Source organism: Rhyacophila brunnea, unplaced genomic scaffold, assembly GCF_057557595.1.
Source record: "Rhyacophila brunnea isolate RB1 unplaced genomic scaffold, BYU_Rbru_1.0 scaffold_3, whole genome shotgun sequence".
Taxonomy (NCBI): Eukaryota; Metazoa; Arthropoda; class Insecta; order Trichoptera; family Rhyacophilidae; genus Rhyacophila; species Rhyacophila brunnea.
In genome coordinates this window covers 32,092,181-32,119,701 of record NW_028232965.1, presented here as the reverse complement: position 1 = coordinate 32,119,701, position 27,521 = coordinate 32,092,181, and the positions used below count along the sequence as shown (strand labels likewise).

At 28.6% G+C, this 27,521-nt stretch overlaps 1 protein-coding gene across 1 annotated transcript in view; it reads right to left on the bottom strand.

The window, feature by feature from the left end:
- The window catches only part of LOC147068232 (very long chain fatty acid elongase 7-like), a 30,779-nt gene extending 3,955 nt beyond the window's left edge, over positions 1-26,824 (bottom strand). Inside the window, exons 1-4 of the mRNA XM_085953218.1 lie at positions 26,562-26,824; positions 6,984-7,058; positions 5,689-5,879; positions 4,071-4,157 (exon numbers count right to left, since the gene is read on the bottom strand). Coding sequence (XP_085809344.1) covers positions 4,071-4,157; positions 5,689-5,879; positions 6,984-7,041 — 336 coding nt within the window. The 5' untranslated portion in view covers positions 7,042-7,058; positions 26,562-26,824. The remainder of the gene's footprint in view (positions 1-4,070; positions 4,158-5,688; positions 5,880-6,983; positions 7,059-26,561) is intronic.
- Positions 26,825-27,521: the final 697 nt, after the last annotated feature.

Sequence of the window (27,521 nt, the reverse complement as noted above, 5' to 3'; positions counted from 1 at the left end):
TTATTGTAATATACATCTACCACCGTATTTATTTAATAATCTATGACTAACACCACCTAAGATAATTAGATGTCCGCACTGGACAGATAGGTACCTAATTTGTTAGTACTTACTTATTCTAAACGATTCAATCTATGTTGTTTGTCCTTCCCTACTCACATTATTATTGCCATGGAAATTATAATAGGTACCTACATACAATACAGATATTATGATAGTCGTACATTTTTATTAAAGGATATTCCTATATTTTTTTTAAACAAATTTACAAACAAAAATTAAGTAAAAGTTCTCTCCACACTACCTATGTATTATTTCTATTATTTTTAAAGTCACAAACTACAATGCATGTAATAATAATTTATTGTAATACAATAGGAACGTTCCAAATAAATAAACTCTGCAGAAGGCTATTCAATATTTTCTGCCCAAACCATCAATGGCCCAAACACATTTTTGTAGAAAAAATCATTCATTATTCATTGTGAAAATTGGGGTTTACGACTTATCATAAATATTTTTTTAACACAAGTCAAGTTGTTGAGATGATAATAATTATTGAATCACAGAACAGATGTTGCCACTGTATTGTCCACCGGAAAGAATTCCTAATGTTTTAACAGATTTACACGAAGTACCTACTACGTAATTAAGCCTTCATTATTTTTATAAAATATTCACAAAATTATCAAATTGTGCGTGTGGCCAGAATTATCTTAAATCAGTTTGGATACCAGCGACAATAGTATATAGGTATATATGTAATAATATAATTATGTAAAAATGGCGAATTTGTATCCCACAGGAAAGTACTTATTAAAAACGATAATTGTAAGGGTGATTATCCACTTAGTGTTACGAAGAAAAAGCGAATTTAACATAATAGACTTTTTAAAATATTATATTATAAAGCCTATTATAAGGAAAGCATTCATCCACAGGTAATTAATAATTAAATGTCAAAGGTTAAAAATTCTCCTCCTGTAATAGTATTTTGGTTAATTCGCCATTTTTACAATACACCGACGATATAAAGGTATTCGTATCGCCTGCTGAGAATTTTAACTAACTTTTAAGATAACAAATTGTTATTAAAAAATATGTTCAACACAAAGTTAAAATTAAAACACAAAACTTACCAGAAGCAACAAAATTCACTTACAAAAAAGTATACTCATCATGACCTATGGCAAATAAATGAATGAATGTAGTAGTTATATCACAAGATTTATTGTACTATAGTCGCAATTCAACAATAATGTAAATTACTAAACAAATGTAAACATCGTAAAAAGAGGGGTTTACGACACGTCATAAGCTTTTTTTAACAAAAGTTAATTGTTGAGATGAATACCATCTGTTGCCACTTCAATGGTTATTGGAGTGAATTCCTAATGTAATGTAATGTGGTTTTAGCAGATTTACACGAATTACCTACTACTTTATTATACCATCATTATTTTTATAAATAACCACTCAATATCATTTTTTAAATGATCAAATTGTGTAGGTATGTGGCCAGCGTTACGTTACCTGCGACAAAATATTTTTCAATAGTTTCGGTTAACACGTTTCGCCTGATGACATTTTTGACCAACTTTTAGAACATTTTTTTTATTAAAAAATCAAGTTAAACACACAGTTAAAATTAAAACACAAAACTTACTAGAATGTAGCAAAAAAACACCAAACTAATAATATAAACAATTTTGTTTAGAAACGTATTTATATCTTAAATAATACAAAATATTTTAAAAGGCAACTAATAGGAATATTATAGCGGATTGCACGAGTCAAATTATCAAACTTTTTTGTACTAATTTAACCATCGAAAACACAATTCATTCACCCGAAAATAAATGGCGAAGTAATAATTTTTGTCACTCCGAATAAAATAATATAATAAATTAGTAGGTAAGTAAATTAACAATGCGTAAGTCAAAGGCAAGATTGTATTGAGATTTGAAATGTTTCATCCTTTAGAAATTATTAAACAATGTATACTTTATTTTTTAAGAGTTTTCAAATAGTGTCAGCAAAGCACATTTTTTTGGGTAATAAAGTAATTTACGCTTGCAGCTGGTTGTTTCTTGTTATTTAGACAATGCATTTAGGCATGGACATATCGACACAAAATAAGAAGGTTGAAAGAAATTTAGGGATGTCATAATTTTTATTTTTAACCCTTGCACGCCCGGCATAACATAACTTCGTTAATTTTTAATTTTGAGAAAAACTTTAAAAGATACATTCATATATAATTATCTCAATCTAACGAACCGCAACGCCATTTTAAATGAATCCACGAGCCGGAACGGTATATTTTGGAATTCCACGAACCACAACGGCGCTCCGGTGCGTTCCTGTCCATTCCGAGCGCTGTAGTGTTATCTGTGTGATTCCGTCTTACATACTATTCCATATTATTGTACGGTCATATTTATTATTAGAATTTAGTTTATTATGTTTTCTAACGTATTGAAAAGATTTTTGACTAATTCATAGTTTTAATGTTTTTTTTATATTCTTATAAAAAATAAAAATATGCATAAGTTGATATGATTTTTATATAAGTATATGAAGCCTCATTTCGGCAAGTTCACAATATTGCAGCTGCATTTTATATAGGTAAATAACATCATTTTGAAGTTATACACTTTTCATTTATTTTTTTATAAAAATCAATATTTTTTTAAATAATTTTAAAAATCTTTTCAATAAATTAGAAAAAATTTAATAAACCAAATTTTAATAATAAACATATGAAATAAATAAATCATAAAATAATAATATGTATAATATCACATTTTATATCGTGTATTTTATATTTGACTTCCAATAAAATATATGCTTAGATGTAAATTATCAAAAAAATATCTTAAATTGCAAGCTTCGTATTTTTCCGCTTATTGCCTCTGGTTGGTGGAGTATTCATCAATCATGTTGTAGTGTATAAACAAGTGAATTATTTTTATCAAACCATGTTGTATCAAATAATCTTCAGTAAATTGTATTTAATAGCCCATCTCGTAATTCGATCACTAGATGTCACTGGCATATAATTACAGCGCATTATTATATTACTTTTAAGATAGTAGATAGTAAAGTAGGACTATGGTAGAAAATAAATTACGAAATAAATTTAATAATAATCAGTGTGCAGTTAAAAAACCAAATAATGGATACTAATACTTTCTTCAATTCCATTAGCTCTACAATCATAATTATGTAAATTTTGGCCTGCTCACATACCTAATGGTTTATGAGAAATAAATGTTATTCATTTACTCAACCTAAAGGGTCAAAACACGTATTGAAAAACAACACGTGAATTTGTGATACAAAACTAAATTGTTTTTTGGCTCTCCTAAAAAGTAATTATATTTGATTTATCTCCCTTATCCGTTCGACATACATATAAATATATTATAATTATTGTTAATCTATACTGTGGAATGGTGAAGAACTGGATCCACACACATTTAATCCATGGCTTCAAATGCAAACACTATCCTCCCCAGTGGTGTAGCTACCTAATCACAAGGATACGTAGAGCATTGGGGCCCAGTTGGATAAGACACCCTAAATCAGACCGATAGCTATTTATGAGTTGGAAGGAAAACCAAAAAAAATGTTCTCGACATCAAATTGGCAAAAAATGGCTTAAAATGGCCTTTTGGATTGGAAAAACTTTTGGGAAAAGCTACAAAAGCTCTCGACTTTGATTTTTGACTATTTTTTTAGAAATACTGGAGGGTGTTCTTTCATTGTTTTTGAATAGGGGCCAATATTTCTAGCTGACCTACGTGTCAAGCTTATAATGTCGTGGGTCCCGGCTTCAAATCCCGGGTCTGGAAAATTCACATATTATTTTTCAGTGTGTTTGGACACAGAGTATAGACCTGATAGGTTGAGCAAGTGACAAACATTCATTTTTCCTTAGGATCGAATATGGTACAAAATCTACCTACGCCACTGCTGTACCAAACCACCCCAAGCACCAACCATCTTACAATTATTGATACTGAAAACATTATAATATTTGAACAGACAACATATAAATTTCATACCAGAACTTTGTTCCTTGTAGTTTGTTGTGTTCTTTGTTGACAAGCTGATGAAAAAAGAGCGTTGAAAGGCAGGTCTACTCTTAATGACTGAAACGTAATCAATTACAATGTTAAAAAAAATACATTGATAATTAAACCACTTAATTTTTTTTGTGTATCGCATGATATGCTTACAATTAATAAATGTCGCATTTATATGGAATGGAAATAAATAATTTATAATGAATACTTATTAAAATGAAATATAATTCATTGTGTAGTATTTAAGGGGGGAGGCATGCCAGCAGAGAACCTAGCGGAAAAATACAAAGCTTGCAATTTGAAATTTTTTTTTGATAATTTACAATTTCAACTGTATTAATTAATAAATATGATATAAATAAAAAGGGTTTCTAGTTATACACATTTATATTTTTATAAAATTAGATGTTTTTTAAAATAAATATAAAAAATATTAAAACGATGAATTAGTCAAAAATATAAACGACGAAAAATTGGAAACTTAATAAACTAAATTTTAATAATACCTAAATATGACCATAAAATATAATGTAATAATAAAATGTGAACCTGCAACGAATTCAAATTGTATTACATTGTTTTACAATTGTAAGTTTATCTTTAAATTTAAATAAAAATAAAAAATCTTTTTAATGTTTTCAGACACATTTTAATTAATTAATACAGTTAAAATTGTAAATTATCAAAAAAAAAAATCTCAAATTGGAAGCTTCGTATTTTTCCGCTAGATTCTCTGCTGGCGTGCCTCCCCCCCTTAATCCACATTATTTTATAATGACCAAGACTGGTTTCTTTCACGTCAATGTAAAATTCTCAATTGAATTATCATTTTGAAAATTACCTTTTGAAAAGGACTAACCCAATACTGATCGTTAATAAATTAAGTGGAATAAATACTAGGTATATATTGAATTGTATTTTAAGACACCCATTTGCTGCGCACCTTTTAATTAATATTAAATTACCTCATTTAAATAACCTGCTAATAATATATAATGGCCACCTGATGGGCAACGCACCAGTTGCGTTGGACGCAGCGAATCACACGACCTACTAAGAAGTAGATTCCAATATTAACACTTATAAAGTGATTTCAATGAAGTTACTCAGTTAACACTAAATCCAAAGATAAAAACATTAGACACACTGCTGAATGAGTGTATATAAATATATCTGTGATATATCTCACGTGCCTGTTAGATTATTACGCGTTTGAAAATATTTACTATTAAAATTTGACGATCAATGACATGACGATCAATAATACATCAAATTTTAAGGCTTCTGTAATATCAATATTGGATGTAAAACTGTGTAATGCCAACCTATATACTCTTTTCATCATTATTGTGATGGCAGAAATGTTCCAATGTTAAAAATAAACTAAAATTTTAGTCTTACATTCGACACTTAACATTTTTATTTGAATTATTAGAATGTTTCAAATATTTCTTTGTGAATGAGTTATAATCGTACATTTACAGGTCGACGTAATTTTATATGTTGGCCAAAATATGTATACCTACCTACATTGTTTATTAAGTTTTAAAAAATGTTGGAAAATATTATTTTATTATTATATATATTATGTTTATACCTGATACACCAAAAATAGTGAAAATATAACTTGAAAAGCGTTATATGCGACCATAGTTCTTCTTAGCATCATTGGTTTGCGGTCTCGCATAATTAAAGGGCCCAGTCGCAATACAAATATTAAATAAGCAGCTAACATTCCGAGCACGACCCCAGGACTTTCCATAAGTGGCCAAGCATCTACTTCAGCACCTGAAAACCAAGAATTAGAATTTCAATTATTCATTTGACCGTTTCTACTTCGTTAGTCAAATTTCATAGTATTGATCTCTCACTGATACTATTTATTTGCTGTTATTATATTTTTATTAAAACCGTATCCTGAGAGTAACCAAACACTGACATTGAAGTAGTCAATGCAGGGGCGGTTCTACCTCAAGGGTTCGTAGGGACCATCCCCACATCGTTATCATGTCAAAAATATACGTCCGATAGTTTTATCATTGTCATTATTGTCATAATTTATCATTGTCATTGGAATTACGGATTAGATGAACTATTTAATTTAATTTATCCATCTAAACCCGTCGCAATTTTAGAGAGATATTTATTATTATTCTACAAATAAATAAGCAATGATTGTAAATTATGTAATAACATAATGATGGTTAAGCGGTAGGTGTTAAAACAATCAATTTAATTAAATAATAATTGATGGATAAACCCCATCACCTAGAAAGTCGTCGAGTCGCCACTGAGCCAATGATAAAAATAATACTAAATTGATATTATTATTATTTTTATATTGGTATTTATACATTGGTTGTTTCAATTCAATGACTTAATGACCTACTATTCTAATGTTCAATCTATATGAGTACATCACAGTAAGCTAAAAACTGCTATACATACATAAATAAAATTTAAACAACTCAGAAACTTAAGAAAAAATATTTGAACTGAGTGGGACTTAAATCGCATTGCGCACTATGTATTTATATTTTATACCAATTAAGTCATCGGTGCGATATTAATCACTCAAAAATTTTTGATGGTCGCCAATTTAATGGAAAGGATTATTGTCACAAATCATGTTAATATTGACCACCATTGTACTTTCGTTCCAAATTGTATGTTATATTATTCAATAACGGATAGGTACCACATTATTCAATCTTGTAGATATATGTGTATATGTGAATAAAAAATGTCTTATTCAAATCTATATAATTTCTTAACACTCATTTTTATATAAAGCGATAAAAATCTCACAAAAAATGCAGAAATGAAAATCTCAAAATAAAGATTTAACATAATATTATTAATGTGTACATATACATAATAATTAAAACTCACTCTGTCCGGTTTGCCAATCTTTGTAGTTATCTTGAAGGGTAAGAATTATGGAAGCCATGTTAACGTCGTCAAATACTGTAAACAAAAAAAAAACACCCATTTATAACTTTGTGACGTTAACACAAAAACTAGCCTCACGAAAACAAAACTATTACTAGTATCATAAATAACAACACCAACGTAAGTTTTCTTATTTCGTTATAAATATTTATTTTCATTCTAATATCTATCATTATTACTATTATTATAGTACATGGTCAATGAGAAATGGCACCAGTCTCATGAAATAAAAATTAGAATTGAGATCGCAAGGAGTGCCTTTCTCAAAATGAGACGACTCCTTAGCAATCAAGGCTTTGGCTGCAAGTCTGAGACGTTAGACTGGTACGTTGTTATGACTATATTGCTCTCTCAATTCTTTTCTGAGTAATGGAAGTATTGACGCTAAACCAAGAGATGTAACGGAGAGTTAAAGATTTCGAGATGTGGCTGTATAGACGATCAAAATTTCTTGGACAGACCGGGTGACAAATGCTGAAGTTCTCAATCGAATGAGATAGAATCGAGAATTTCTACATAGTATCTAAACCAGAAAACGATATTATCTCGGCCACATTATGAGAGGACAAAAGTACAGCATTCCCCAACTTGTCATCCAAGGAAAGATCAATGGTAGGCGTGGCAGAGGATGACGCCGCATTTCACTGAACTGTTCCAGGTAGCAAATGATAAAACTAAGATCACCATGATCGTGGCTGACCTCCGCTAAAAGATGGTACAATAAGAAGAAGAACGTTTACCCAGATACAAAGAGCAGTTACACCACTGAACAACTGGAGACATAATGATATGTATGGAATATGGACAAAATGCGATGCATAGAATTTGACACAATTTACATTTTTTTTAAATATCTATCGTTACTAAACTATGTATATTTAAATTGTTTAATTTTTTTATTGTTATAAAAATATACATTGAAACTAATATTTATTAAATAAACATGACTGATACATTTAAGAGAACTTAGTAAACTTATTTTTAATGACAAATATAAAAAACCCTCAATTAAAAAACAACTGTTATAAAATGTGCTTTTATTTGTTCATTTTATTATCACATACTTATGATGTTATTATTGGTTTTATGATTAAAATTTAGTTTGTTAAATTCTCTATATTCTAGAATATATTGTTATAAGAGTTATTTTGAATAATATTTAATTTGAAATACGTCGATTTTTTCTCAAAAATAAAAAGTATTGGTTTTCGATCATTTTTTTTTGTTATTGAAAAAATCATTAAAACTTTCGACCAGAGCACCTAGCGGAAAACTAAGAAGCTTGCAATTTGAGATGTTTTTAAGCAATAATTTACATTTTAAATTGTTTTAATTAATACCTATGTAAAAATATTAAAATGAAGATTTTTTTTAAATTCAAAAAACGTTATTTATATCTAATTATTAGGTATATTAAATAACAATTTATTAAGTTTTCTTTAATGTGTTGAAAGGATTTTTGACTATATAATTCATTTTAGTTCTAATTTTAATTCATTTTAATCTATAAAATCCTTTTTATATATATCAAACCTAATTTCGGAATGATCAGAATACTGAAACTAGTTTTGTTATAATTAAAGAGAACTTCAAGTTATACACATCTTTCACAAAAATGTTTTGCATCTCCCGTAATTGAGTCATACGGCAAAATTGCAGTTAGAAGTCTACGCGTGCAGTTACTTGCAACTTAACTTTAGTGGAACACTGAAATTCATCTGCTTTACAACAGTGTCATCGAGTAGATCGAGGTGGTGCTAGAACATATATTAGTATCGAACCTCGCATCTTTTTCAATCGATTTTTTTGTTTCTATCATTTTTCATTCAATTCTATGACGAGTGTCTATGAATAGCGTATCTAACAAGATCTCGTATGGAGTCGGCAAGCTAAATAGTAGTAACTTATTTACAAATTAGTTATTGATAGTGATATACAAAGTAATATTCCAGTTTTATAATATTAAGTATTAAAACCAACATTTCAAATTTTCAATATTCTTCCGGACTTTGTCTGGTTAAAAAGAAATATGTTAATATAATAACTTGACGTGATGTAAAAAAAAATATCACAATGTCATCATACATATCAGATGAAAAAATTCAATTACTTGTATACCTTTTTTTGCTCAACACGTATGTATGTAAATGGATAATCCATATTATAATATGGTTAGACTTTAATCTCAGTAAAAAAATGGGTTCAGTGACTAGTAAAAATGGACAACCAATGAAGAGCGTCATAAAATAAATCACTTTAATGTAGCGGAAAAGGAATTCCTATTTTTTTCTAAATTAATACAATATGTGTAGTTGTATGCTATATTTATGTAATTAATTGTTGATGATTATGGTGGCAATTATAATGAAGACCATGCTGTTGCAATACATGACAACATAATTATTATTATATTTTTATGGTACTTTTAAATTCATTTTAGTTATTACTGCTTTCATCCGTCCAAACATTATCAAATAAAACAGTTTTAAACGTAAGCAAACATTAAACAGTAAACAATTTAAGTTAAGTTGTATTTGTCATTTCTTCTGTGTACGAGTGTTCGTTCATCCATAAATGCACCGAGATATAATGAAACGTGTACTTCACAATTTTTTCGTTGAGCAATACCAAATTATGATCTGAGACAAAATGGATTTCCTTCACCACAACTACGACGTCTTAACGTAAAAAATATTAGCCTATAGTCACCTAAATTGATATTTTGAAAGAACAAACTTATTATTATCAAACCACAACACACCTACTAAGTCTATAGTATGTGTAGTTAAAACTATTAACCTTGCATTTTACTATAGATGATCTTAGATGAAATAATACACCGTTATCAGACGGTGAAAGTAGCACTAAAAGTGCTACTTTTCCGCGGACGGTATAGACGATTTTTTAATAACGATAACACTATTAAGTATGATTATTTTTATTTTACTAGTGAATATTTCTTAATCTAAAAAAACTACTCCTATATCATCAAAAAAATTGATCGCGTTTTGACTTGTTTGGGAAAGATTCAGGTAATAGAATTAAAAAATATATGAACCACACACAGCAGGGAACGGCCAAATATCTCGCATTCAGAATTTATTTAATGCCTATTGTTCAATATAGCGGCAAATAAGCTCGTAGAGGTCTTCATTCAGCTGTGGATTGATCCAACTAATGATGATTACGATAAATTTCGATATATCTTTTAAATATTTTTGGTTAATATTAGAAGGTCGTGGGTCCCAGGTTCGAATTCTAGGTCTGGTAAGTACATATGTTATTTTTCAATTTATGTGTGAGTCAGAGTATGGACCTAATAAGTTAAGCAAATGACTGACATCCATTTCTCGTAAAAACAAAATGTGTTAATACAAACCAAAAAAATTAGAAGGTTAAAGTTAAGGTTAAATTTGTCATTTTGACATTCATTTTTCTCTTGGTTGTCAATTTTGCGAGGATAGTTTTATTTTTCTGATATTTATATTGTATTTTATTTATATACTTAATTACGTTTATTTAAAAAAAAATGGCTAACTATTTTTAGTAAAAAGTATTTTAAAATAACTTCCATTTTGTGGGGGACCATAGTTTTGTTTGGTATGGGAGCCTAAACGATAATATTTTATTTTTAAATCAGAAATTTAAAAAATATGCAAGTCAAAAAAGGGTAGTCGAACAAATATTATAGGTATGTTTTTTTCATAATTATTAATAACCAAGTCCTTGCTTTTCGCACAAGGTGATAGTTAGTAATTTTTTACAATCGCAAACACCCAGGCTTTGATAAAAATCACATAAATAGTGTGTCCTCACCGGAAATCAAACCCAGAATTCTTGGATAGAAGGCCAGCGCCTTATGCACTGCACCGTGAGAGCCGCCAAATATTATATGATGATAATTATCTTTATTACTGTTACATTACTTACTTAATCCACGATTTACTTTCTGATAGACATGAATTTTATACGGAGGTATATAATAATAATATACTGACAAAATACGTAATATATAGGTATATATTATGTATATACATAACCGCCCTTGATAGCCGAGCGGTAACCGGTATCCGGTTAATAATTAGTGGATCAATGGAAACCCACAGCATAGACTCCATAGGTTAAACACGTTACCAATTTTCATTTCTCGTAAAAGAAACTGTTACGAAACGTTTTCGCGAGGCGACCAAGATCCACATAGGAATGTAGAGCCAATGGAAAAAAGTATATAGGTATACATAATAATATAATTTAATAAATAACACATTTACTTATTTATTAGCCAATTTTTTTAGAATTTTATTCTCTATGATCACATTAATATTAATTTGTATAAATAGATAATGTAAGATTCTCAGATTTATTTTTGTAGCCTATTAGGTAGGAAAATATATCTTTTTTAAAGTTGAAGCTTATAGTCCGCCAGTATCCCGATTTAGGATTTAAATGATTTTCTAAAATAATAGTTGTGATTTGCGCTATATCCAATATATAGAAAGTATTAAACGATATAATTATTAATTTGTGACAGTATATAGAAATGTTTATAGACGTATGATATCAGATAGGAAATAAGACTTTGAAAATGATATAACATTATATGTACACCATGATTATTTTATAATTCTATAAAGCGTCAGCCAAAAAAACTGCCACTAACCGTTTATCTGTTAAGTTTTCGTAGAAATTTTCTTAAAGTGTCTGCGAGTTTTATTGGATTAGAATTAACCAAGAGAGGAAGCGGGATTCAAAGGTGGTTCACGTTCACGTTCAAGTTCTGTATGCAAAATATAAATCTTCAATACAAGAGATGACAATATCTATTGGAAAGGAGGTGTATGTTGGTTATAACGTGTAAGAAAAAGAAAATAAACCAATGGGCTGAGAATATTGCTCCAATATAAAGTAATTGCTGTACACTTGCAATAATTCTCAAGAAATACAAAACGGCCGAAGAGTCTCGCTGGATTGATAAAATAAATAATTTTATTACTTATTAATTTTAATAAAACGCAAAATTTATCGTACTAATTCCACTTTATTAAATCAAGGTATCAGCTTCGTTTGCCTCAGATAGACATTTTCAACTGAATTCTAATAATGTTATTTTATAAAATTATCCATGTAGCTTGTACCTACATACATACGTGTCGAGAAAAAATGGTATATATTTTATTGATTTTTTTCATCTGACATGTGTGATGTATTAAAATTGATTTGCATCACGTCAAGTTACAATATAAACAATATTTCTTTTTTGAGGCCTTCATACAGAAATATATCGGTGACCTATACCTATGTTCATATTTTTTATCATTTAAAATTAATGTACAAAAAGTTTTGATGTCACTAGTTTAAAAATTCTAAATACTGTCGTTATCTAAAAAGTATGGTAGGCATGTAGATATTATTTCAAGAAAAACGTATTTGTGAAAACTACTTCTTAACTCTTTCTACTTAAAATACTTCTAATGCAACATTATGGTTAAATATTTCCGTATATCTGATATTATCGGTGACCGGGCAAAACAGAACAACACAAAACAGAACATGACAAAAAAGAACAAGACAAAACAGAACATGACAAAACAGAAAACGACAAAACAGAACATATAAAAATATAATATCATAAAAGTATTATGATATTTGATATAAAATACATAAATACATATTCTACTTGTAGAACAAAAGTATCCATCATAATATGTTTTGCATACCTATAAATAAAAATATTTTTTAAATAGTAGTAGGTACGTAGCACGTACTAAGGATACTATTTATCAGTGGCGAAGGGTGGAGGTAGGCTGTTAAGATTCGCTATAAATAGTGCACACCAAACTTTGTTAGTCATATGTATTTGTTTTTATTGAACTAAGACTACAATTTACAGATGGTATTAGTTAGTTTTTTTAAATCAATTAAACCCTGCCTAAACGAAACCATAATAGATTTGGTCTAATTTGGGCAATACGACAAAATTGTGTACAATTTTTCATTCATAGTTATTTGTTTTCGTTGGATTAAAACTACATATTACACATATTTTTGGTTCTTTTTTTTGATTCATTAAGCCCTGCGTAAACCAAACTATAATAAATAAAAAATATTATTCTATCTATAAAATACTCAAAGTTATGTATGATTCAATTGCATAATTTTAGATATTTTATAGATAGACATGTATTTTTTGACTAATATCTATTATGGCTTGGTTTCTCAGAGTTTAATTGAATTTTAAAATCTAACCTACACTATCTGTAAATTGTAGTCTTATTTCAATGAAAACAAATATGTATGTCTGAAAAAGTTTAATGTGCACTATTTATGGCGGATCTTAACAGCCTACCTCCACCCTTCGCCACTGCTATTTATACTGTTCCCATATTCCAGATTGTTTTATTGAATACAATCTATTTACCATAATTACGTTAGAAGGTTATTTTAAAATGAATTTTAAATTAACAATTCCAATACCAAATTGAATTTAAAATGTATGAATGTGTTAAATTATATTATATCAGACAGTGTAGACAGGATTATAAAACATTGATTTAAAATTTAATTCACGATGCTGTTACCATGATTGAATATGGAAATCATTCTCATACCTCATTGAAATTTAGAGTAAGAAATAGTGACCTATGGACGGAGTTTCGTGAGCATGTTATATTAAACACTATTTCCTGAATATTTTTTTACACAAATAAAGTTAGTTCAAATTTGGTGAAAATTAAATGAACGTCGAGTGAAAAGCAATAATATGTGTAGACAAATTACCTCCAGGAATAAATTGTCATTAATATTAATTACAAATATAATAATATATGTCGTTGGTACAAGTTGGTTATGTGGAATACAGCGGCAAACACATTTTGAAAATAGCAGATATACTGGATTAGTTGTAAGGTTAACCTAACTTAACCTAACCTAACCTTTCGTTGTACGAAAAAGCAAGGAATCCAATAAACAAATTTTTAAAAAAAACCTTATCTAACCTAACATAACCTAACCTAACCTAACCTAACCTAAACTAGCTCAAACTAACAAACAATTCAGTATATCGGGTATTTTCAAAATGTGTTTGCCGCTGTATTCCACATAACCGACTTGAATCATTTCTTTTATTCAACGAATAATTTACAATATTTGAGATTATAACATTCTATATATTGAACATACATAACTTGAAAATACTTCAGATATATACCTGATAGAAAAAATCATATGTGAAAAAAATACGACGCCCGACGGGATTTGAACCCGCAAATCCACTGGTATTGTGCCAATATGCTACATAATATGATATATCGCAATTTGATAAGCATTTCATGTATGACTCACTAGTTAAAGTTATTGTAATTAAGTAGAAGCCCCATAGCTTAATTGGTTAAAGCATATTGACACGATATCAGTACATATACGGGTTCAAATCCCGTGGGGCATCGTATTTTTTCAAATCTGATTTTTTCTAGTCGGTATATATATCTGAGGTGTTTTTAAGTTATGTATATTGAAAAATATAAATTGATTATATTTTAATATTAATTATTGTAAATACAGTTTCAAATTGTAGTAGGTACTGAAACTAAATGTCTCTAAAAACCCTCAAATTTTTTTGCACTGTCGATAATAACACATCTCATAAAAGTGTAAAAAAGAAATTATAATAATAAATATCATATTGCCCAATCTGTTAAAATTTAGTTACAGTGGACTGGCTAACTGTAATATAATAATACGATTTTATTGTTTATAGTAAATATTATGTGTAAAGCAAACTTGTAAAATTTTACTATCACTACCTTCGTAATGAATGGTTAGTTATATCTAATCAAACAATAATTCTATAGTTGCAGGGTAAAAGTTTCGCGTTTTTACGAAATTAAAATTTTAATGCGTAAATGTATAAAGAATTGTGTTCTTTTATGTGTGTCATTGATTTTGTCACATGTAAACAAAATAAATATATATTTTAATTTGTAGAAAAATATTGAATTGAGAAAATAATTTTTAACTATAAGTAAAATTACTTATTTAAAACATTAAATATAACACAATATCAAAAACTAACTTATACATAAAAATAATGTGAAAGAAATAAAAAAATAGATATACCTACATTAAAACTGTGATTTATTTCAGGACCTTTTATCTCAGCTGCAACTAGGGATTGCAATACCGGTATTTAAAAACCGGTATCCCAGTATTTTTCGAAACTGAAATACCGGTATTAAAAATCAGACAATACCGATATATTCGGTTTTGAAAGTGGAAACAAAATGTATTAATTATAATTAAAAGTTTTACACTTTTACAAGTTAACAGGGTTTTATTTTTTGTCGGGTTACGCAACCAGAGTTTACTTCTGTTGCCCTTCGATTTTTTGGTGACCAGCAACGACACGTGCAGATTTGCGAAAAACATTTACATTAAAGGTAGGTATGTACCCACGTAATTTACTGTAATTTTAAATTTATCCAAATATTTTCGCCAGTCTTTAGAAGTTGTAATGTGTATTTATAATTAGATATATCTGAAATCTCGGTTAAATACTGTTCATTTGTAAACATCAGCATCTCTTTTATATCTTACCTTTACCTATTTTTAAAAGTTTAAATTTAAAAAAATGGAAGTAGGTACCTACCTATTTAGATATTTTTGCTATAAAATATCAATTTTTTATTAAAGAGATTTTTATACCTATATTTATTGGTAGATAATTCTGTTCTTTTTCATATATTTCACGAATACCGATATTTAATAAGAAATACCGATATACCGGTATTGGTATTTTCATTCGATATAACAATCCCTAGCTGCAACCAAACTGACTTAAGCACTTTTACCCTGAAACCACAGAATTCATTTTGTGCTTAATTAACATGTTGTATTAAGATTTTATACAATATTATGTAGATCTATATTATAATTATTATTATTATTTATTTTATATTATTTGTTTAATTTGATGAAAAAGACTTAATGATTAATTAACACGAACGCAAAATAGTAATAATAAATAGATTTATTAATTAAGAACAGTCCACGAAGCATAAAAATTGTAACATTTAATGAAAATAACATACTTTTAATGAAAAAAAATTGTACATGATATTACACCTAACTGTTAACATAATATTATCACGCGTTTGATAATTAATACATACACATAGCTTATAAATAACAAGTGTTTGATGCAAATCAAAACATTTCGCTTGAAGTAACTAATTTAAATTAAGTAAATACCTATTAATTGAATACATGGTAGATATAGGTATCTTTCTCTGTGTGTATTATGAAGTATATCCGTACTCCCCAATTTACTTATTGTAATCGACTTATAAAATTTGAATTCAATAAACTGTTAGATTTCAAAACAAACTACTTTGATCGAGAACGGATCAATTTTTCAACACTATTTATCCCATTGCATATAAATAGCCTGTACGATTTAAAATACATAGTTCATGACCATTTTTCCATAAATATTCAAACCGCATGGTAATAGACCTTGCATGTCCATTCATTATAAATTCGTATATGACACAATTATGTATTTTTATTAGGCAAGTGTGTTATATTTTTGAGAGAGAATCTATTATAAATGGTTATAATTTCAATAAAACAAAAAATAATATTCTATTTAAATCTTATATGCTAATATTTATGCTCAGTTTTAAACAGTTTATTTTCAAAACGAATAGCGATACTGTTCATTTCGACGATTATTTTACGGCTAACGCTTTTTTCAACGAAAGCTTCGGTCCATACTGTTAATAATATAATCAAATATGGAGTAGTAATTATGACATTGCCATGATGATTTATAAAATTAACAACATTTGATGAATCCAAACAACATATAGTATATGAAGCAAAAATATGTACCCATAAAATTTAAAATTACATGGTATGTTAATTAACACGGTCATCAGTTTTCTATCTCCAAATCGGTACCTAATAAAGAAAATTGAATAAATTATTATTAAATTAAAGCAGCCGCAACTAAGTAAGAATAATTAACATCAGTTTAATTCGGAAAACTGTGTTAATATTTATTATATCCGATGACACTACACACCTATCACTTACAGAATTATTCCAAGGTGTTGGGAACATGAATAATTTATACTTTCCAGTCATATAAAAATAAAAATTGATCCATTATACAATAGTTTTGTATATTTTTGTTTTTCAATTATAATTTGTACGGAATATTATTTTTATTCTACGTAATAATGTTCATTTCAAAATATAAAGGAAATATTGTAAAAATAGTTAATTTGGTAGGTAGGTACCACAAGAACATTTTTCATGAATAGTTTTCAATTTACGGAACTATTTTTTTATAAATTTGACTATTGAATGAATAACACACAATATGTATTTAATAATGTGGTATTATATTATATATACATAATTTGTAACGTATCAAAAAACTACAAATAAGTGGGGGAAAAAATGTGCGTCTAGCGGGACTAGTAGCCATCGTATTGCAGCAAAGTGCTTTACCAATTAAGGGGGATCATAATTATATGCCAACAGAAAACCTAGCGGAAAAATACGAAGCTTCCAATTTGAGAACTTTTTTTGATAATTTACAATTTCAACTGTATTAATTAATAAATATGTATCTGAAAACATTAAAAAGATTTTTTTTTAAATTCAAAGATAAACTTACAATTGTAAAAAATGTAATAAACTGTGAATTCGTTGCAGGGTCCCATCTTATTATTACATTATATTTTATAATTATTATTATTTTAATTATTTACAATTTCATTTGTATTAATTAATAAATATGTATTTGAAAATAATAAAAATATTTTTTTAAATGACAAAGATAAATAAATCAAAGTACAATTAAAATGATATACACGTGATTTAACATCTTATTATTAAAAAATATAGTTTATAATACATACTTAATTAAATTATTAAAAAAAATGTCTCAAATTGTAAGCTTCGTATTTTTCCATTATGTGCCTCTGGTAGGTAGAAGCACCCACCTTAATTAAAACATTTCAAAATGTGAAATATCAATAATCTGTCTCAAATTACATGCATAATATTTTTCCTCTTTATGCCTCTGTTAGACGGAGTATTCACTTTAACGAAAAACATGTAAGCTATGATAGAATAATACGAATAATTATGTAATATCGTTTCTTCGGATTATATTTATTGAAATATTTTTTTATTCAAAAATTATATTATATTTTGAATATATCCTTACCATAATGGTTTTTAAAATATAATGATTGATACTGACAATAAAAATACGGGTTAAAATCAATAATACGTAGCAAATGTTATAACTCGAATGTTACTTTCGTTGAAATGGGTATACAGAACACAATATTGAAAGCAGATAACAAAAGAAATCAATATAATTATGAAAACAGCATACATTTGAAAGTATAGATACAAACAATGTAATAACAGTTTACATATTTACTAAAAAAATCTCTGAGAATAGTTTTATTAATTTAATTAATAATTTTTCTGACAAAGTCACATGACTGTACACTGAAGGTATATTGCGAAAATCTACTATCGCACATACACCATATAAATCTCTGTATTATAGGCATAAACGCATCTCTTCTATACACAAGGCAGCTATATGCGGCTATCAAGGGTAGTTTACCATATTTATGTACTGGGGTGGTTTATTGATACAATAAGTTAACCATTTGAACTGTCAAAAAGTACTATATTTTAACAACAGAGCGAAATATACAGTTTTGACAGCTTAGACCAGGGGTGACGAACCTGCGGCCCTTTAGGGTCTCAAGTGCGGCCTTTTGCGGCCAAAATTTTATCTCTGCGAGAACAGCTGGTTGAATCATTTTATGAAGAACAGAATCTGCGATGTGAGTTATTGAAAGTAAATTTACATTATGAACGTTGCATTTTTGTGTGATATAATGAAAATCAAAATGACTTGAATATTTTGTTGCAATGTAAAACTAAGTCTAGGTATATACTTATGTGGAAAAAAACCCAGGCATTTCGTAAAAAGCTATCTTTTTTAAAAACACTTCTACTTCAAAAAGAAATTTCGGATGAACATTTCCCCCAGTTAGCGAAGATCATTGATGAGCAGAATAATTATATATTCGAATCATTTGAAGAATACGCAGCTGTTATTGATGTTTTAATTGTAGAATAGAATGAAAGCTTTACCGGGAACGTTTACTCATGAAATTGCACTGTTTTAGTCTCACCTAGTTGATGTCATCAAGGCACCTACAGAGCTATAGATGGAATAATTGATCGAGCTCTCAATAGATGATACTTTTAAGTAATTGTTTGATGCTAAGAAAGATCCAATTGAAATATGGAAAAATGCTTTCCTGCTTTTCAACCATATATTACTGTAAATCTACATTCTCCTATCTAACCATAATCAAGACACGATCAAGGTCACAATTGACAGATACTCATTTAAAGGATCAACTAAAACTGCGGACCTCTACGCTGCAACCAAATATTCCAACGCTTTCCAAGAAAAACAGATACAACCCAGTCATTAAAAGCTTGACGTTAAAAGCTGTCAAATTAATAAATAGTTTTTATTAATTTTAAATATCTACTATATATGTATATTATAATGTATGTATACATTTTAAACCTTAAATAAATAAATTAATAAATTTCATTATTTTCCTTCATTTATATAATAGTCTAAATATTTTACGCGGTTCACTTTTACACAGTTGAGTTATCACAGTGATATGAGGTGGTTCCAGAAGTACCCGACCTAACAAAGAAAACACAAAAAATTTGGGATTTTTTTTCTTTACGTAGTCTCCTTTTAGATTGATACACTTTTTCCAGCGACGTTCAATAGGTTTGATACCCTGTTTATAGTGAGAATCGTTGAGCTCCTCAAAATGGCCATCAACCGCCGACTCCACTTCTTCATTGTTGGCAAATCTTTTACTACCTAGCCATTTTTTCAAGTTTGGAAACAAAAAATAATCCAAAGGGGCTAAATCTGGCAAATAGGGTGCGTGAAGAAGCAATTTGAACTTTACCTCATTGATTTTGGCCATCGCAATAACGGATGTGTGAACTGATGAATTGTCCTGATGAAACGAAACTCTCTTTTTAGCCAAATGCGGTTTTTTTTTCTTGATTTCATCACTCAAACGCTGCAATAACTTTACATAATACACGCCATTGATTGATTTTCCTTTCTGAAGATAATCAATGAAAATTACCCCACGTGCATCCCAAAAAACTGACGCCATGACCTTGCCTGCAGATGGATCTGTCTTCGCCTTCTTTGGAGCCGATTCTTCTCTTTCAGTCAATTGTTTTGACTGTTTTTTCGTCTCAGATGTAAAGTGATGGATCCATGTTTCATCCATGGTTATGAATAGACGCAAAAACTCTGCTTTATTGCTGTGAACTTTGCTAACCACTCGATTGAAACATCCTCGCGATGCTGTTTTTGTTCCATTGTGAGTAATCGCGGCACCCACCTTGCGCACAGCTTTCTCATGTCCAAATTTTCAGTCAATGCCTACCATGTCTACTAGCTTGCGCAATTTTAGTCGACGTTCATCCAATACCATTTTATGGATTTTCGTCACCATTTCTGGCATGGTCACCTCATTTGGTCGACCACTGCTACGTTCGTCTTGGCAGCTCGTAGAGCCTCGTTTAAATTCAGTCACCCAATATTTTACTGTTGTAATCAAAGGAGCAGACACTCCCAAAGTAGAATCTAGCGCCGCTTTGATATTAGTTGGACTGAAGCCTTTTGAATGAAAGTATTGTATCACATAAATATGACCAATTTTTTCCATGTTTACAAATTCACTGAGGGCGTTCGCCGTTCATGGCTGAAAAATAATTACTGAACAACGTAGCGTCGTCAAAATTCAAACTTAGACTTTATAAGGTTGGTACTTTCTATCATGGTCACTATTTTTAAACAAAAACTGCTATCTATACGTCAGGTCGGGTACTTCTGGGACTACCGGTAATATTATGTATATTGTACAAATTCTTCAACTATTCATAATTTGTTTGTTATATATTATATTGTGATCCTTGACTTAATAGGTAGGTGATAAAACTTTTACATACTTTATTGTATTACTTTGTTATATAAGTTAAAGTTAACTGTATTCTTTGTCAGTGTATATTTACATTTTGATGAGTGCACAAAGCGCCTGAAGATGCTGAAAGGCTAAACCCGGGTCGCAAAAACGACTCAAATGGAACAGTACAAAACTTTAATTCATTAGAATTTAATAGTGAAATAATCTTCATTATAATTCGTATAAAAAATTGATGATTTTTTTAGTTTTATTAAAGTATTAAGTTGCTGAAATAAATGGAAGATATACTTTGATGGTTATTAAATAGTGTTTTTTTTTTCGAGCTTCGTATTGTTCTATACCAAGTTTACTGAAGAAGATCCATACTTTTCTTCATTGTACGATGGTTTAGCCATAAAGACATTAAATACATATACATACATATACCTATTGTTTATTCAAGGGAAAATTTTATAATTTTATTTAGAAAACAATAAAGATTTTATACAGAAAGAACAATGTTTTTTTAAATTAGGTACCTATATCCCATAGCCTGTCTATGTATACTCCTTATCATGATAAGTTATTTATCAAAGACTCGCTATGATAAAAGAGTCACTATTTTCCTTTAAAAAATATATTTTGCAAGTTGTTGTTGTATAAAAAAATAATGAATGTTTATGACTTTAAGACAGATCTTTTTTTTTCTATATCGTAAATTTTAAAAAACCATACAAACCAAAACATCAAAGGGGTGAGGTCTCTACTTATCAATAATCGCTCAACATAATTTTCTACCTCTGTGGAATAATTGAAAAAAAATAATACATTTAGAGCGAAGGTTCGTATAATATACAAATAATATCGTTCATTGTACCTATGTAAAAACCTTATCATAGTATGATCGCGTGATTATAAATAACCCGATCAATGTGGATTATGTTATTTTACAAAAGTGCTTTTACTATCTTTCACAAAACATCGATTCGACGAATGGTTTTTGGTTGCGTAGAAATGCCGCTATCGCAAATGTAGGCACCTACTTTTAACTAGGGATCCCGAGCTATTTTCAATACCTATGAATCCCGGGATTGATAAACATAATCCCGGGATTTCGGGATTGATTTTTTTATCATTTTTTATGGAAAATAAAATAAAAGCGAAAATATAACAGAAAAAATACTTTTAATAAAAAATAACTACATTAGAAATAAACTGAGTTTGAATGAAGTTTGATTTATACCCATGTGTAGGTTGCCGATTCATTTTATTTTTTCACATAAATTATTAAAAATGGAAAGATTGGAAAAAAACAATGCTTCGCACTTTTAACAAAGTAATTCCACCATAATCTCATACGTGTTACGGCAGTTTCATATTTGGCTGACTAATTAGATTTATGAAGCGGAAAGGCCATAAGTACGCCATGATTATTTGCTTTAATATTTTAAATCTCGCTAATCTATTCATTAAGTCTTTACTATCAGAAACAGCAATCTCCTATGAAATTCACATTACTATTTATATTACAATATTATTTACTCCGTTAAACTTGTGTATTTCCAAGATTGAGCGTATGCGATAATAACAATAAATGACTTAAATAGTATAAATTATACTAGATTTATTTTTGATCGATTTTATCAATGTTATTTGTAAATATAACAATTTTGTATTAACAATGGAAAAAATGCCAATCCCAGGACCAGTCCCGAGATACCGGGATTGTCAAATTGTAATCCCGAAATCCCGGTATCAGAATTTTGGCTCGGGATTGGATTCCCTACTTTTAACCATATGTATAATTCCTTCAATAAAATAATACTTGCATACTATGTATATATATATTTATCTGCATATGACCTAAACAAAATAGATCCGTTATTTGCATTTTTATCAATAATACGATAAGTAGTATAGATTAAAATAGTCCACTATATTTGTATAGATAAATATGTATGTGGAAAAAAATTATGTCAACTGATTTCCGAACTAGTTTCAATATAAAACATTTTAATAACATTTTACAACGTTTTTCTTAGTTCGTATTCTTATTTGTCCGGTGGTTCTTCGTCTGGTACAAATCTTGCAATCGATGTTTAACTAACTTCCCGACTAGCTAGACATTTTAAACTTTTATAATATATCAGAACACGATGGCAATGCATTTTTTTAATACTTTTAGCCATCCTTAAGTAGAATTGAATTCATTTTCAGTTAATTCTGTTTTGTATGAAAAGTTATTTAGACACCATTATTGGTTGCTATGCGGATGGTCCTAGCAACTAAATTATTAATATATACGTTTGTTACTATGTAATTCAAAATGACATTTCAGTATTATTTCTATTAAATACAATTTTTTCTGATCGTTTAAGCTAGTAAGTCAAGTTTATATAATTCAACAAAATAATTAAAAACGTTGTATATAAAAAGACCTTTTTATCTTGTAATTATTTTCAGTTAAAACAACGCATGTGTGGATTCAAGAAATATAAATATTTGTAAAATTTATCTAAATTAAGTATACTTACTTATTGGCTATTGTAATAACCCCCATTCCTAATTTCCTAATGTAAATGTACCAAATACAAACATAATAAAAAATTTACACATTGATTTCTTATTGTATATATCTACATAGCTACCTGGTGGAAAAGACTAAAAACGGAGTGTCACAATGAATATATTTAACCTTCATGCCGGAAGTACATAGTCTTCTGTAAATTAATTATTGGTAATACCACCCACGATGGCCGCGTGGCTTAAGCGCCGGTCTATAGTGTCGAGGGTCCCAGGCTCGAATCCTGGGTCTGGCAAGTGCACGTATTGTTTTTCAATTTGTGTATGAGTCAGAGTATGGACCTAATAGGTTGAGCTAGTGGCTGACATCCATTTCTCGTAAAAATAAAATCTGTTAATACAAACCTCCACTCCTTGGAGGCCCATATGATCCTATTAGGATCGGACATGATCGAAAAAATACCATAATTTAGATTTTATAGGAAATATAAAAATCGTTGTTCTATAAATGTTATGTGAGTCGAAAGACAAAGAGTTGTACTTTTGGTACCAGAATGATGTCAACTGAAAAGTATAATAAATGATACTCATAGATTCCAGCCTATATTGTATAGAGAAGAGCATACCATGTATGTGCCATTATGAGTTAAAGAGTCATTGGATTATGTTTTCTAGTAAGAATATAAAAAAAATACTAAGCTTATAGAAAGGGACCTTACTATAACAAAATAGTAAGACGTTGAATCATTAAGCACGAATATGAGTACAAAATACACTAAGTGAAGATCAAATTAGATTATATTTTAAAATTGAAATAAACGACATCGTCATAGACGAAGAACTATCAACTTCATTAGGTATTAGGTATATATTGACCATGTCCGATCCTAATAAGATCAAATGGGCCTCCCCAGAGTAGAGGTGTGCATTAATACATTGGACGCTAAACACGCGCCCAGCGCTAACGATTAGGTGGCCATTCAATATAATTAACATGCTATTTAAATGTGGTAATTAAAAAGTAATTAATACTATAATCTGACGCTTGAGCCGCTTGGCCATCGTGGGCGTTATGTATAAGTTCGTGTAAAATTGATTCTCTTTAAAATGTATTACAAAATATCGGATTACATATCATTAATCACTCGGAAAGTGGGTTAAAATCCGTTTTGTGTTGAACAGAAAGGCATATTATATATATACATACAGATCCCAATTAGTGTAAATTAAGGTGATGTAAAAATAAATTTAATATTATTAATTTTTTTTTAAAAATAGTATAAAAATTAAAATAAGTATCCATCGTTAAAAATGAGTTCTTTATCAGATGTGACAACATAATATTATATTAAAGTTTTTTTCAATTGCAAGGTGAATTTTTCACTGCCGCACTTTCAGATGTTACCTTTCTAACGCGGTTTTTTATGCATTCTGCTGATTGATGTGTCTTCTAGGCGATTTTTTAGATTTCAAATTACGGTCACATATAAATTAATAATGATGAAAGTTTACTAGCATTGAGTTTGTAACGAGAAAAATAATAGGGAAAAAATGTTTTAAATCATGGGTCTAAAAATATACCTACTTAATTAATCATAATATTACAGGTATGCCACTGCCGGACGCCTTATGCTTATTATCATTATGCTTACGGTAATTATCATTGAACCTGAAATTTCATATTTCACTTTAATAATAATACTTTCGAATTATCTAAAACTTTCTCTTTTCAATGATAATTTATATTTTCTATTAAATCGACAATGTTAACAAAATATTTTCAATACCAAATGTATAACTTAATTATTGTTTAATACTTATTGCTTATTTTAATATTTATATTAATATTTAATATTTATTTTAATATTAATATTTCATCTAGGTACGTTGACACTTAATACAGATGTACTAAGTTGAATAGGGTTAAAGTTTTCTTTGTGTTTTTTTTTACTTTATATTAAAGCTACATTATGTTGTTTTATAAATATTTTAATTGAATTTAGTACTGTATTGAACTTTTTTTATTTTTTTATTTCACTATTATTAGTGAAATGTAGGTTTATTTAGTAATTTAAATATAAAGAAAACGTTTTTTAAAAGTCTTTTTTCCATTTCCAGATGAAATAAATTATCAGCAATCAATTTAAATACTTTTTCAGCCGAGCAGAACTGGATATAGTGACTAATAATGTATGTTAATTTTATTTCAATATGTTTGATCGAAGAAAAATATGACATTTTTATTGAAATTACTGTAATTAAAGCATAATACTATAATTATTCTTTCATTGTGTGAATAATTTAGCAATCAAAGCTTAGTGCTTGAAATTTCTGTTAATCTTTTATTCACGAAATAAAAAAAAGTCCTTGATACTAGATATAATATTTTTTTATCTTCCATACTTTGAATAATTCTATGAGGATAATTAATTACCATATTGAATATAATGTACTTATTATTTTGCAAGAATAAGTAGAAATTATTTAAATGGTTTTCCATTTCAAGAACAAAGTTTAATTTTGATTTTTAAAAAGTTATTTCGGAGCTTTGGTAAAATTGTGTAAAAAATGTAAGAATACAAGTTTGCTTGTTTGTTATAATTTCATTTCACTGAGAATATGATAATTACCAGCATTTAAGGAAATTTATTATATAGTATATTATATATAGTAGAGTATGCAAGATATATTTTGCAATATTTCTATATCATATATTAATTATCGTTTGGCAGTTTTGTAATAACGATAATATAACTATTTTATTAGTTTAACATACAAGTTAATAATCTCGTCACGTAACACTTTTTTGTAGATTGTTATAAATGGAAATATTAAAAATAGATTTATATTTATTTATGTAATTAATTATTTATATTACATAAAATGTAGTACACCAATAAAATAATCGTTCATTAAATAATAAATAAAAATTACTTACATGTGATTTGATAGAAGTGAAATCCTTTTTCGTACTTAGTTAAACTTATTAATGGTACACAAACTGGTTTGAAGGATACTGAGAGTTTTCACTGTTCAAAATTGCCTCCGGTCGTACCGCCTTTCCGGTTGGTACAACTGCTATTTGCTAAATGAAACCTTCCACTCGGAAGACAGTTGAAAACTAAGCGAAATATCCGCTCGAAAGATTAATGCCGTCTGATCACCTGACGCCCTACCTGTCGAGCTAAATATTCGTCGTGTAGTCGACGTACGGAAAACGGTCTGTCTTATTCATTCATCTACGAAGGTCAAGACTTTGAATACAATGAATGCAAAAAATATCAACTAAAGTTTACTATTTAATAGAAATATGTTCTATGACATGAAGATGATAATTAAAATAATTTATTATCCATATTATAACTGCATTAAAAAGATAATTAACACTTTCACCTTTGATTCTATGTATAATCAACGCTTCATAATAAATATTAGTATTATATTAAAAAAATACAAATACATTTTATACAGAATATATTTATAAATAATTATATTTATATTCCTGTAAGTATGTTTTAGATAATATGAAAAATAATACTGAATTTTCAATATACATGGACTATAATAATAATTATAACACTATCCAATATTTGTTTAGAAATTTCAATATTAAGGTTAGACGTGCGTTTTACATAGATAGGTTATACCAACTGTATTCAATTATTCGTGGGTATTTTTTGCATACGCCGATAAATACTATTCACTAGGGATAAGGGAAATATTCATGAATTTGGATTTATACGGCATGTCATCATGGCCTGCAATACGCAATAAAGCTTGTGCGCGATCACGTGGTGTCCATAATATGTTCCACCTAAGAATCGGATATGAACTAAGAACAGAAGATCCCCAAATAGTATTACTAGAACTCTGTCATGAACATTATTATAGGCTCCAG